We start from the raw sequence: 15,750 nt of genomic DNA, 5'->3' as shown, positions 1-15,750 counted from the left end.
CTTCACTTCACTCTTGAGATTTTCAATGTTTTAATCACGTGCTCCATTCTGTACGCAATTAATTATTAATACAAATCCAGACGCAACAGAACTGCGCTGGTGCCTAGTTGTGCACGGTTGCGGACACGCTGCTGCTGGTGCTGCATTTTGTTATCTGATCAAATTCAAAACGCTATTACATGATCTCAACATTTTTAAAACGCAGCAGCTACCACATACTTGTGTACAAAGATGATGAAGTCCATTTCTTAATGTTTATATCTAGATTCACCCCTAGAGGAATCACAATAGGTCAGATATTTGATGCAAAAATATAATTTTAAATAGTAGGCTTTTTCGTTTTTTTTTTTTTTTTGTTGCATGTTTTCAATGCATTTAAATTTAAATGTGAAAATAAACTAAATATTACAGCATTACATTAAGATCTACTTGCGTTGCATCAAAGGTTTCTTTTTTTGCAGTGTTAATCATTACAGCCAGTCACAGTGGTGATCGATGAGGACATCAATGTAACGTTTAAATGAGTTGTTGTTGCAAAAGTGTATTTTTTCACTCAGTTTTTCATTAATAGTTAAAATAGCAACGTTAACTCCTAAATACTCCTTACCTTTTTGTCTGTGTAGTCCATGAGAATATGGCCTTTAAAAAGGTTTAATGTATTCTATTAATGGACATTAATAATTATAATTACAGTATGAAGTGTGCACACTGTGCCCCCTTAAAAATGGTGCATGACGCCCCTGTGTGCAGAATATTAGCTCATGGAGATATTGAGAACGCTTCTATTAGTTTGATAATGTGTCACTCATGTTTCCTGTAGTTTTTATAAAGTTAATTTAACAAAGATGTAATAACAAAAGTGAAATAAGTGTCACTTATTTCTTTGAACAAAAAGTTTACATTTAACGAGAAAAGTTTCTCCTCTATCTAAGAGTGAATTCATTTGACTTTTTTCCCTACCGAGTATACTGCGAATAAAGGTTTGCTCGCTACTCTTTTTGACTTTTTCAGTACTGTTCAGAATATTAAGAGTTGAGTGGCATGACAACAGAACTTCTGTGATGTTTATCTTTATTAAAATTCACTCTACATTTTCTTCTTCCCAGGATGATGTATTAAATATGATTGAATTGTATTAAAAATATGTTGTTTTTGTTTACTAAATCTTTTCAGATATGTAAATGTAATATATAGTGGCACGCATCCACACAGTTGCTCTGCTGTATCTCCCCCTGCAGATATTATCTTTGGGCGATATTTCGGGAATTCCTTTCTGGAGTTTGAGGGCATTGAACTTGGTGCCGTGTTTAGTTTCACAGTAAGATTTCAGACTGAAGCTCGAGATGGAGCGCTGCTTTATTTGGATCAGGGCACCGATCCCAGAGGTGACTTTTTCATCAAACTCTACATTTCCCTTGGAACGCTGCAGGTGAAACTCCATATACACGCACACACACTTCTGTTTTTCAAAGTTATTTCAACCATTAGCCTTAAAATCAAATGGTTCACTGAATTAGGTGGAAAGTAATTATATGGAAAGACGTGATATATAAATCTCCTCCTCCCTCCAGTATGATTTTTCCTGTAACCGAAGGGAGAAAGTTGAAAGAATCAATACAACACAGCAGGTTGCTGATGGAAATGAATATGTGGCATTTTTCAGGTAAGAGGTTTTGTTCTCCATCTTTAAACAGTTTAAAACAGAGTTGAGGTTAAAAATCAATCACATTTAAACTAATGATGAAAAAAATCTCATTAACAGGAAACAATAAAGCTGAAACTCTCTTTTTAGGAAAAGGTTTTTATAGCTTACATTATCCATCAATTAGATTTTTAAATAAAAATAAAGTTCTATACAATTTTTAGATCATATGCACATACATGATTTAAAATGCAAAAGCCACTAAACACCACCTCAGTCAAAAATGAGATAATGACATTGAGTCTCTTCATGAAACATTCATAAACATATGAGTATTTTTCTAAACTGTGAAATGTTAATGAATTTCAATCATTCGTAAACAGGGCTCTCTCTTTCACAATTAGCATGATCCCCGCTGCACTACGGCTATGCAAATTACGTATCTAGGATGTAATACTCTGGACTCTATTTTCTAGTTTGGCTACATTATATTGCATACATGCATAAGAGACTAATAAGCTACATGACTATAAATAAATTAATAATTTAAACTGTGTCCACCCAAGCGTTTTAAGCAAGCTGAAGTAATACCTGGTGCTGTTCTGAAAACCACCAGCATGATGGCGCTTTGAAAGCACTGCACGTTATTCCGGAGACGCATCTGTTGCTGTGAACAACATGTTACTAGTATCTTCTTTGAACAATATTACTGAATATAAAAATAAAGTACCAAGTAATATTAACTTAATTAATATTAACTTCTCCATTGTTAACCCAGTCTCACGGCAAGTCGTGTTATAGTAACGGAAGTTTGGATTCATTTATTTGTGTTTGACGACACGAATTTCTGCTGTTTTTCGTGTCTCTGGAGACGAATGTCTTTTTCGTCCTTCCCAGCATGAATTTCTATAAATGGCTGTTCGTGTCTGTGGCACGACTTTCTTTATTGTGTCATTTTATCGTGATATTCCTTAATCCATGAATATACCTGTTAACTAGCTAACTCATTTGAACCAAGTAAAAAAAGGAGAGTTACAGGATTACATCATTATATATTTGTTGATTCTGGATGTTTATAGTGAAAGATTTTTATATTTTGTGTGTTTGGAGACTCAATTCTCACAGTTCAATTGATAAGATAAGTTTTATTCATATAATTCAGCAGGGAGTGAAATGCATGGTCACACAGTCATTGAAGGATTCGATCAGATTACGAATGCTTTAGAGAAACTGCAGCGTCTTCACATTCGGACATAAACACTCCTCTCTGCATCAGACATTTTCTATTTGTTTTTATAGAGATTTTGAAAAGATTTCATAAAGGTACACCAGCTGCACAAATCATGTCTTATTTTTGTGCCCGCTATTATAAGACTTTTGAATAAGTGTTAAACAGAGCTACAAAAATGAAAAGCAGGATTAAGGAAGAGGTGTTGCGATGAACAATTCAAAGTTTTTTGACCTTTTGATATTTAAGTTTAATTTACTGTAAAAATACAGTAACTTTCAATCACCCTCCCTAATCCAGAAAAGCATCTTCAATTTACATGTTAGCATACAAATCAAAACACAAGAATTATGTTTATAATATTTTTACGCAAAAATAAAAATACTTAATAAAAAAGAATATCTCCTCTTTTAATTTCATTCCCTCAGTCAAGCTCAGTTCTGTTTAATCGTATGATTTTAAGACATTTCTAAGTAAGAAGTGTTTTTTTTGTGTGTCCCGCTTTGAAGCTGTCCGCTCTATGACTCAATGGGGAGCGTTGGCGAGACTCCAGGTGACTCTCTCATAGCTCGTCTAAATGAATTGACTTCTCCAGAGGCTCAGTCGTGTGTCCTCCTGAGGACACCAAAAAAAATCCTCAGCTTATGAGTCACAGTCTTAACAAATCAGTCAAGATTGTCTTCTCTGAAGCCCAGAATAAGCAGAAGGATCATTTGAGGGCTGGGAGGGAGGTAATACAGCCATTATGAGTTGGGCATCTGTAGGCCAATCCTCCAGCTGCACATAGTTAGCCCAGAATTCACACCGAGGTAATTATCTTTCCTCCCCTGTTGTTTGAAAGGGCAGAATAAGCTCTGGAAAAGTCCCAAGACTTGGGAACATCTCCCTGGAACAGTCTGTCCGAGAAAAAAACATCAAATGACTTTAAAAGGAGGGAGGCGAAGAATTGATGAGCTGCAGGTGAAAGATGCCCTTGAGCTTAACAAACCGTTTGTTTTGCTGGTGCCACTGAAGTTGTGATACAGCTGTCTGAGCAATAGCCTGCCTTTTTAAATGAGTTATAAACTATTTATAGTAGTCACACATTTAACAATAAAAGTGGAGGTGTTTTTTCAACCTCACACGGGAATTCTAGAGTATTTTATGAGGTGGCGATGTCGTATGAATTGGATGGGAATCATACAGAAGCGTCTCATTAGTAGAACAAAAATGTTCCTGTAGCTCCTGTAGTTAGTAGAGTATTGAGTTGAGCAGTGCAAAGGTCATGGGTTTGATTTCCAGGGATCACACATTGAGTGAGGTCATGTAAACATGGAAAATGCTTTTCTTTTATTGGGGAAAGCTCTTAAATGGCTTAAGCAGGGTTCAATTTATAAATAATCAGAGGGGTTGGATGTTTTTCAAATATTTTTATTTATGAAAATAAATTATGAACCACATGCCTATATTGATTATTTAGGGTATTAAGCTATTTCTTGTAACAAATAAAATATGTACAGAAATTTAACCAGTCCTACTCGCCAATCCCCCCATAACCCCCAGCAATTCGCCCTCGGGCATAAGCATAATCAGATCGGCACAGGCAGTGTTTTGCCCATTACCCTGATTTCACATTACATGTAAATGCCTTAACCTTAAAGTCGTAATGAAAAACTGTCATTTGTTTTTGAATACTGTGGTATTTTTTTTACAAATGACTTATCTCTGAGCTTTATAATTGTTTGAAAATGTATGTGCCACATGGAAGCGGACATAAAGCAGTTGGCAAAGAAACTGTGAAAAAAAGCTGATGCTACATTTTCAGGTTCTGCAGACATGAGAAGAGATACAAAAGATTACCCATCATCTTTTTGAACGACTACAGTACATGTACTATAGGTGTTGACATCACTGCCTGCAAAAAAATAAATCTCCAGATCCCACGTAAACGCAGATTTCTGGATAGCTGGTTTATTGATTTGCATGTAAACACATGAAAACAGGTTTCTATAATAAGCAGATATTTGATAGTTATCCACTTATTTTATGCATGTAAATACTTTCACTGATCAAAACGTATATCTTGAATGCATCGTAAGTCACTTTAGATAAAACCATCTGCCAAATGCATACAAAATCAAAGAAGCAATAATAAAGTCGTGAATGCTTGTGAGATTGAGTTGTTGTTTGTTTCCCACTGTTGAGTTTTTATTTTACGTGCATCAGGTTTTTACCATCCTGATTTGAAGAGATGTTACATCAGACACATTTTGATATGAAGTAATGAAGTCTGAAAAGATAGAAAATCATTTAGGCCTACATTACAGACAGAGACCATTAGTTTAGGTGTTTTTAAGAAATGTTTTACTGGCTAATGAATTCATAGTGTACCCTTTTCCCTGTGAACGCTTTCCCGTATCTCACGTATCCATGGAAACAACACGGTCATTAGGAGTCATTCAGCATAACCTGTTTTTGGTCTGAATATTAAATAAGCGGAAAATAATAACAGATAAAACGAGCATTAGGGGTGCTTGGCTTTTAAAGTAATTGTGTTCTCCTCAAGGCAAAGAAAATGTATCTTATTAGCATAAACTGAATTGCTTTAAAACCCGTCTGCGGTATTAATACTAAACATCAATTAAGCATTTTTACGAGCATTAGGTGAATAGATACAACCAAATAGACTTGACATGTTGCTTTATTCAGAGAATATTTAATGTATATCAGACTGATGATCTTTGCTATCCACAGACAACATCTTGCTCCATGTGAGGCTGAAGTTACTTTGATTGGATTTGGGACCGTAAGACGTAACCAGAACAATTACACATCACCTTTGGTTTTACCATTGAGGACCAACAATATCTTCATCGGAGGTCTTCCTCTGCGTTATTCACCTTATAAGGTAAGAGACACATACCTATAGTCTCATTTTATGCCGAAAAGATAAGTAAAAATTTATCATAGAAATGTCTGTAAAAATTTAAATAGCTTGAATGTAACTCTTACAACATTATCTTATTAATGAATGAGGATTTATGAATATGCAAATTAGTCCCCGCCTCAATTGCATTAGCTGGGAGCATAGACATATATGTGCATAGATTCCACGCTCTGCACTTCCACTCATGTTTTAGTGCTGATGTTAATGGGCTGTACACAGCAAAATCACTAGTGTTAAATGTACACTCCTGATGTATATGGTGAACGTGATTTCACCAAGTAAGATGTGATCCTGGATCAACACCATTGTTGGTCCTGGATCAACATTTTCATTAACCAATCAGATTGCAGGATTACCATTAGTGTGCATGTTAGATTTAGGTTTAGGATTGGGTTAGGAGCTTTTAAGAAATTATCCTCAAACTATTATTTCACACTAATTTGAGGGTTTACAAATGGTTAGGGTTTGAGTTAAGGGTATGTTGGGGTATCTTTGAATAAAACATTTTGCTGTAGCATTAACACTGCACGTAATGAGACATTATGGAAAAAACTCAGCAGTAGTGTTGAATGATGCACATGGTTTGTCTTTAAGCATTTAAAAAACACGACATAGACATATAAACAACAATAAAACTAGATTGTCACCACAGTGCGATTTACAGAAAGCTGTCATAGTCCTCATATTGACATTGACAAAGCTGAGAAACACCAGCAGGCACACTTTTTTATTTCTCCTCCGGGCAAATAGAAGCAGGTGACAGGACCTTCAGACACTAATAGAAGATGAAAAAAAGAGATGTTGAGATGAATTTGTTTAGACAACAAACATTTGATCAATGTGCTTTTTTCTCTTCTCACTGCAGTTTTTAAATGTATTACAGTACATGCTATAATGCTGTTTCTTGCTTAAAATGTAAAGCTGTATTAGCCGCTTCTGTCTGTAAACTTTATCACTAAAAACATTACTGATATAAAAAAAAATGTAATGCACTGTAAGTCGCTTTGCGTCAAAATGTTTGCCAAATGCAGAGGTGGATAGAGGGGCCAAAAACTTTACTCAAGTAAAAGTACAAGTAAATAGATATAATAGATTCATATCCACGTCATCCAACAATCTTTATGTTCTGTGTGTTTCTTGAAATGAGTGAAAACCAAATCAGATGATTCAGTTTATGCAGTTTATGATTTGTGAACCAGTTCAAAAGTTTGGCCGGTTTGCTTTGTAAATAATTACGTCAGACTCATTTATTTGCAGTAATTTGTAAGGAATTTACTCAAATGAGTCATTCTTTCGCAAATGCCCCAGAAACCCACACTGTAAAAAACTTTGCTGCCTAAAATTTTTTTGTTAAATCAACTCAGATTTACAAGTCATGTCAACAGAAATTAGTTGTCACAACTTATAGAATATCGTTGAGAAAAGTCAACTTAAATGTCTAAGTTATAACAACTCACCTGTAGTTATAACAACTCATCTCTAGTCAAGATAAATAATAGTAAGTTGAAATGACTTGTAAATACGAGTTGATTCAACAAAAAAATTTAAGGCAGCAAAGGTTTTTTTTACAGTGCAAGGCAGGAGTGTCAGGATTTGGGGTAACACAAAACACGAACCCAGATGCGGACGTAACAACAAAAGGAATTTATTAAATACATGGGGAAAAACAGGAAAAACAAAACCCACGAGGGGGCAAAACGAGACACGGGAAACACAGCACTAAACTGACACTAAACGTAACAAACTAACAATAAACTCTTCAAAACATAAACAGATCAAGACTAGATATAATACAAAAACTCACAGGAACCGACAGGGCATGAGACAAGATGAACGTGCACAGAACAGCAAACACAAGGACAATAAATAGGGACAAAGTAAATTACATACACCTGGAAAATAATCACAAGTAAGGGATCGGGGAAAAAGTGACGAGACCCGGGAAATGCGTGGTCAGAATAAACCAATACTACACCCACATTTCCCACATAGAACATATGTACTGTCAGAACCCTGCCATGCTAAACTAGATCTAAATACCAACAGGATCCGGCAGGATTCTGACAAGGAGTTTTAAAATAAAATACAGATTTCGTGAATAAATAAAAAATATTGAAGGAACGCTGCACAGTGAAAGAAAGTAAGAGTACAAATTTTCCATGAATAATTCATATACACATTAAAGTGCGCATGTGCAGAAAGCGATCCTAGGGACTAGCACTTACGAGGGCCTTATGTAAACATATCACCAGAATGATTGACAACTAGGATGACCAATAGTCTTGATGATCCACCCGGAAAAACAAAATACCCATTTTTAATGAACTCTTAAGGGTACATATTTTCAAAATCTTACTCAAGTAAATGTAACAAAGTAACTGCGTTCCTTACCACCTCTCAATTAAAGGTACAAATCTAGTTTAGCCCCTCGTCCAAAAAAATGACTGTCATTATTTACTAATCCTTTTGTGGTTCAAAACATACACTGGCATACAATGAAAGGTTGTCATCATGACCTGATGCTCTCCAAAAAGTCAGTCAAAAAAATCACTTTTCTAAATCAAGACACAGAAAGACTCAATCAACATCAGAGTTTCCTCTCCTTACTGAATGACTCTTCCAAATATGTCTATAGTTTTATGTTCCTTGAAACAAATAAACTTAGTTTGACTGTGTGTAAATAATGATTTTGTGGAGGACCGTACCTTTAAATGCAACTTCTTTGTTGTACGGGTCGTTCCTTTCCCAGAAGTGCTTCTCTGTAGCCGTACTTCATTTCACCCTCAGGCCTGAGATGATTTTTTTTTTTCAGTTTTCCTCTGAAGTAACTGCTTGAGACTTTGTTGTTTTCTCCTCCCTCAGGAAGCCGAGCCTTTTCACAACTACACCGGCTGCATTGAAATAATGGAAATTAATAAGCTCGGAGGATTCGGTGCAGCCCGTGCCGTTGCTGGGAACAATGTTGACAACTGCGGGTAATTGAACCTGATTTTCTGTCAGGATTTAATACAATTCGATATTACGCTCACGTTTTCTGTTTTCTTCAGTGTTTTTTGTTTGTTTTATTTTTCCCTCTTCTCTCACGGCTCAAGAATGTAGTGGTAGAAAACCTGCATCTGTCAGCTGTGTCTCACAGCACCTACTGTATCCGCTCAAGTTGTGTTTATATTCATGCTGTGTATAAAATCCTCATTGAAGTTGGGCTTCGCACGTTGTGTATTATTGTTCTTGGACGATGCAATCATTCATGCTGATTTGGGTATTTTAGATATTATTTCAGAGAAAGTAAAGACCTGTTTTTAAAATGCAATAGGAATCCACACGCATGGTGCATGAGATGGGTGAAATAGTTGATTCTTTTATATTTGCATTATTTATTCCCTATATAAATCAATGTGAAATTGAGATGAGGTTGAGCAGAAACATTTTAGGTAGTTTCTCAAGAGTTTAAAAAAACATCAGTGCATTATTTTTATATAGATGAGCTGATTTATTGATCACCGATTGAGAAGTGGGTAAGACTTTATAATATGAATCATGATGAACTAATACTTTACTGAATTCATACTTAAATATGAAGTAATGCTGAGTTAATGCATGTACTAAGTTAAATTAACAACGAGTGAATGTCTCATGACTCAACACATAATTAATACATTAACTAACAACTAAAAAACTGTAATGTTGTACTTAGACTAATGAAGAATCATCATTATGATTAGTACATGCATTAACTCGGCATTAGTTCATGTTGAAGTAAAAATAAGCGCATGTCTTTATGATTCATGGACCCTTATTATAAAGTGTAACCAGAAAGTGATTGATCGGCGACGCGTAATTGTATCTAATTTTGATGTTTATACTAGATTATATTTTACATTTATTTAACAGTGCATTCAATCTACAAGTTTTTTTATTAGTATGTGTGCTATCCTTGGAGATCGACCCCATGACCATGAACCACAGGAACACATTTTGATTTGATTTGTTTTGATAAATGATTGTTTTGATAAACTCACTGGGATTAGCTGCGCAAAATATTGTGTGTTTGACCACAGGGCACACGTACTGATCAAATGTTTATCTTTTAATGTCTTGTAAGTTGTTTGGATGAAAGCACCTGTCTACATGTAAAGGAAATGTAATGACATGCATTACTAAATCATGATTTATAGAAAGAGAAACTATGTGAACAAACCTTTTTCTGTATCTCAGGGATGTTATATGGTTTTCAAGTTGTGCCATCTTTATTTTCTCAAATATTTTTTGAAATACAGTCAGTATAGCTTATAAATGACTGATCAGTAGTATTACAAGTATTACATTTGAGTAGTTCACTTTATAAAGTCTTTATTTCCTCACACGTTATAGATGGCATCATGGCTTACCAGCAAACCCAACAGATTATCCCCATCTGCTCAGCACGAATGAAAACACATCTGGTAGACGGATCAGACTTCCCTCATCCACCCAGCCTTCGCCCGTTTGCCAGCAGGTGCCATGTCTCAACGGCGGATCATGCTGGCCGGTTTCCCTGCCCAGCGGGGCTTCATCTTTCTACTGCGATTGCCCTCTTCACTTCACAGGTCGTCTGTGTGAGAAAGGTGAGACTGCTGGTTTTCTTTTGTTTGAGGCGTAAAATATATTTCTTGGACCCTATAGGCGTTAGGTATGATTTTCAGGTTTGCAATAAGGCTTTTGAAAATTAGAGTCCACTCGCTTACCCCCAAAAGTGAGAAAGGGCAACTTATATAAAATACAGAAGCACAGCCTGTACCGTTTAAAATCTTCCTCTCTCATTGGATCGCTTGAAATTATTCATGGTGTGATTAAAGTAAGGTCCATACAATTTAAGCAAGTCAGAGACCCTTTTATCTGTTCACCTGCGAGTCCCACTACAAATGAGAGCTTGACCCTGTCACCGGTGTTCTTCAGATTCATTTTACATCCTCTGCTTCATGCCAGGATATTAAATTCTGGTGAAGAGAAAGTCTTTTACACTTTGAACCCAACTGATAGTGACTGACACCCAACATGCTGAGCTGCCATAGCCGAATATTTCACACTTTAACAATTTACTTAACTCTGAACTGACAACAGCTGCTCCTCTTATCACTTCTGTGTCTTCAGATTTTGGTAACACTTTCTATGAACCCCATGCTTATAATGAATTATAGCCCCTTTATAATTGTTTATTGGTAATTATTACTAATCTATACATATATTTATAAAGGCTGCATCTTTAAATAGCACTGATGGACTGAGTAATTAATATTTATAAATCAGTGTATTATGAATGATGAGCATGCACATGCATCACTTATAAGTAATTATAAAAATATTATACATATAACTATAACAGTTCTTATAATGGGGTTGTAGGTGTTGTTGTGCCTTTATAAATATATGTATAGATTAGTAATAATTACCAATGAACAATTATAAAGGGTCTATAATTCATTATAAGCATGGGTTTCATAGAAAGTGTTTCCCAGATTGTTTCAAGCGCTATCAGAAGTCCAGCATTCATTTCTTTGTGTGTACTAATTGGGTTTGTATTGTATTTTCCTCCAGCACCTGCTGACTCTCCATATTTTGTGCAATGTCAATAAGTCAATGCTCAGGTAAAGAGCTAATTTGCTGAGCTACAAGTTCATCTGTCTCCATCGATGTAACATTCAGATGCTCTGGCAGTTAAATGCCGGGTTTGAAATTAATTACAAATCATTTATTTTGCCTTTCTGGGATGTATTTTGTGCAGTGCTGATGAGCATTGACCGATGGGTTCTTGAACAGATCAGTTCAGTTCCTGTTAGAGAAAAAGACTGACTTGTAACCTTTCTTGAAGCCGTCAGTATTTCTCCAGTTTTTTATTACCAGTGTGAGTGTATTGTGCTGCTTTAAAGGGGCCATGGCATGAAAATCTGTTTAAGTGCTATGATTGGGTCTCCAGTGCTTCTATCAACCTAGAAAATTTGAAAAAGATCCACCCAGTAACTTAGTTTTGGTAAACCATTCTCTGCAAACATTTAAAAATTAGGTCATTGAAATTGGCTCTCCTTGTGATGTCATAAGGAGCTCTTATTATAATAATACCGCCCCTTAATCTGCACTATCAAACAACAGCGCTGACATTTAGTGCAGGGAGAGAAAAAATAATTGACCGCAAAATTGAGTTTGAATTGCATCAAACCAGCATCATTGTGATCAGTGTTTGCACTTCATCAGCTCATTTGCATTATTAAGGACACATCCAATATGGCACATTTTTGCTCACACCTACAAAGTGTCAATTTTAACAATAAATTATCTACATGATAATTTGAGCTAAAACTTCACATGTGTACCCTGGGGACACCAAAGGTTTATTTTACATCTTAAAAAATGATTGTGACATGTCCCCTCTTACATATGCGTAATTTCAGAGAATTATTTCTAAATAAATTATAAATGTAGTGCTAAAAATGGAGTTACACATTTGGGTGTGGCTAAAATGGTGTCTCGATGATGCACTGGAGCCACTGAGCATGACCCCGCCCCTAACACAATCATGAGCGCCCATTTACATTGTAGCTGTATTTAAAAGTTAAGAGAGACGACAGCTTTCTTGCGAGTGGGTGTGGTTTCAGCTCTGACAGCCGACATGCCCCATTGTTTAAGAGTTTTCCAAGATTTTGTAAACTTATTTTATTTACTCCATCATTCAAATTTGATTGGTTAATAACACAAACTGAGAACACATTTAATGTTGGACTTTACAGGGACTTTAATGGCCAGTTTCCCGGAAAAGCTTTATCCTGCTCCTAGACTAGTATGCATGTTTGAGCTGCTTTCATTTCAAAACACCTTGTACTGACGTATCTTAACATCAATCAGTGTCATTTTTTGTCTCAAGATGCACACCAGTATTGTTTTTGTAAGGTTATGTATGTTTTAAAATAAGTAATGTACCGGTATTTGCGCCATTATTTTACGCAAAAAAACGTGTCTTAAATCAATCGCTTGAAATGGCTGCAATTGTTGCTGATAGGAGAGGCATCACAGAGATCAGAGAGTGTGTGGTAGGCAGAGGATTTTTTCCACACATAACAGTTTTTTTGGAATGTCAGAGGAACATATTATTCGAAAATATTGTTTGCCAAGGCATGTTATTTTTTATTTACTGGAGGAGATAAAAGAGGAGTCACTAGAAGTCGTCACACAATAGCAGACATTTCCAAACTTCTTGTAAACCATCATTTTTTTCTCCTCCAGTTCTTTTCCGTGTACTATGAGTTCGTTAGCTGGGATTTCACACCTCGCATTTATAGCTGTGATGTCCGTGGTGCTGAACAGATCCTTACAAAAATGAACTATGGTTTGACTACAGTTAAAAAATAAACATTGTTACTGTAGTAAACCATGGTAACCACTTAAAACCATAGTTAAACAATCGTTAGTGTATTAAAACCATGGTTTTGCTAATAATAATCAATACAAACATTTGGCTTTTTTAGTAAAAAACCCGCAGATATTACCACTCCAATCTGTGCTTTATTGGAGTCTCTCGCACTAATACGCCTCGTTTACTAAATCTGGCCTGATGTCATTAATTATTTCCTTTGTTTTTGAGTTAAAAAATTGATTTAGATGCTATCATCTGCTACAAATGATTCAACTTTTAGAAATACACTTGTTTTTAGATGGCTTCAAAGCTACAATTATAGACATGAAATTCAGTCTAAACTTGGTCTTTAATGCAGCTGGAAAGCGTTGTTTTTTTTTTTTATTCATTCCTCTTGAATGCCTTTGTTGAGGAATGCAAGTGCCTTTTAGCTGTTACTGAACAACACTCAACACTGTTTTTACTTCCGTTTTTCCCCTTTTTTTTCTCATCTCTGCCATTATTTTGTTTCAGAGGCTTTTACCGGAGAGCTTTTAGTCTTCAAGCTGGATGTTTTTGCTTTGTATTCGTACATTGGTGCAGGTCAGCCCAATATGGCAATCAGATGTTGGATCAAAGTGAGGAAGAATGATAAACAAAAAAGGACTAAAACGGCATCAACAGACATTTAACTTAATACATTTCATGCATTATTATGAGAAATTAAAAGTGTTGATAACATTGCAACGAGTTGGGAAGCCTGTATGATACTAGTAAGGACAGAAAAATGTGTGCCAATTGTAGAATAAATACAATTATTAGAAATATACACCAAAATAATTTACCCAGAAAATCTTTCATGATAATTGTGTAATGTGCATAATTTAAAATATTGTAATGTAATATTATAAAATGTATAATAGAACATAAACGACATTATTCTTAACGTTTAAAGACAGAAAAGCTTGATTTTATTGGTCATAGCTCCTCGTTTGTCTGACGATTTGTAGCATGTAGCACAAAAGCAAACTGTCTGACTTAAACTTCAAATCAAAGCAGAGATGGAATAAGGAGACAGACTTCTCTTAGAGAATCAAATGATGATTTAATAGATGCATTTTTTTTTTGTTTTCTTTACACATGCCTTTGGTATAGGTATAGTTTTGCTATGTCACAATTCCTATTAGAAATTACTAGGTCCTATTTGTTTTAAAATCCCAACAGTGTTGAGAAATCTTTGCAATGATATCTAAAATGCAAAGTTATCGAGTCCTTGTCATCTTTAATTTAGTCCTTTTGAAATGACCCTCCTCTGATGACGAGCTGGCATCAGCAGATATGCCAAAACAAAACAGTCACATAGCTTGAGGGTGAAAGGGTGAGGAAGATGAGAGGATGTGCATGACGAGGAATAATAGGGTCACAATAAATCTCTTCTGTGTCACAAATAAAACAAGAGGATCCCTAGCCTCAGATAGCCTTGTCTTAAAGCAATAACAAGAGAATCTAGCAATAATAGTGGCAGCATGAATTTAAGGCAGCTCTACCATAAACTACATCTGTGTCTTCATGCAATGCTTTAAAGTGGACATTTCAATTTTTGTTTAATTTTTCACTTATTAGTTATTAAAATGTGTGAACATCATAAATTATGATGTAAATACAACATACAGGATTTCAAATGTTCTAATCTGATTCAGAATCTGATTTAACATGAAAATAAAGTTTTATAATTCTGTAGTATTCTACCTGAAGAATGCTTTTAATGTTGAAAAATCAGCCTGGTCTCACTGTTAATATGTAGTTTTTACACGTAACTTTAAAAAACAAAAAACGTATTTTTTGTATGTTTAAATAGATGCTAAAATGTATAATGTAGACGTATTTACAACATTTAATTGTAGCATTATTACGTTTTGACAGCTTAAAAACGTAAAACATTTACGTATCTTTCATTCCATAAAGATTGCTGTATAATTTCCCTTTAAAGATATGTTACCACCTTAACCCTACCCCAAACCCTACCCTAAACCCAAACTCTTTTTATACAAAATGTTTAAATACGTAATGTATTCTTTTTATATTATGCAACGTAACGGACAGATTGTTCCTAAACATATTGGTAACAATATAGCATTCAAAAGATATTTTAAGGTGCTACAGTCCTACGCAAAACAGTTTATTAAAATCATTTGACGTTACTGTTAAAAAATCATAGCAGACAGACAAGTGTAATCACAACAACTTATTTATTGCGAATATTAAAATCAGTACCAAAAGTTAAAATGACGATGTGCTGGTGCCGCGGTCCTCTCTGGAGTATATGAAGTAAATTAAAGAGAAGTATTAAAGTTATTAATCCAAGAGTTTGATCAGCGATGATCCGGCTTCCCTCTGTCACGACGCGCTTTTTCATTTCAAACGTACACCAATGGAAATGACGCAAATATGTCACGTGGCACTCAAAGAGCCAATGAGCTTTTGATATCACTGCCGTAAAGCAATGTGTCGTAAAGCTTCTTGAGGCAGGATATTTAAATTCACATTAACGATCTGACTTTACAGTTTCTGATGAGAACTCGGATCAAGAT

At 35.2% G+C, this 15,750-nt stretch overlaps 1 protein-coding gene across 1 annotated transcript in view; it reads left to right on the top strand.

Annotated features, from left to right (window-relative positions):
* The window catches only part of eys (eyes shut homolog), a 251,099-nt gene that overhangs the window by 165,330 nt on the left and 70,019 nt on the right, over window positions 1–15,750 (top strand). Inside the window, 5 exon segments of the mRNA XM_065295946.2 lie at window positions 1,239–1,429; window positions 1,572–1,663; window positions 5,604–5,757; window positions 8,659–8,771; window positions 10,144–10,400. Coding sequence (XP_065152018.1) covers window positions 1,239–1,429; window positions 1,572–1,663; window positions 5,604–5,757; window positions 8,659–8,771; window positions 10,144–10,400 — 807 coding nt within the window.

The sequence above is a fragment of the Paramisgurnus dabryanus genome, chromosome 20, assembly GCF_030506205.2.
Source record: "Paramisgurnus dabryanus chromosome 20, PD_genome_1.1, whole genome shotgun sequence".
NCBI classification, from domain to species: Eukaryota; Metazoa; Chordata; class Actinopteri; order Cypriniformes; family Cobitidae; genus Paramisgurnus; species Paramisgurnus dabryanus.
Note: the sequence above shows the minus strand (reverse complement) of the source record. Positions and strands in the feature narration are given on the sequence as shown.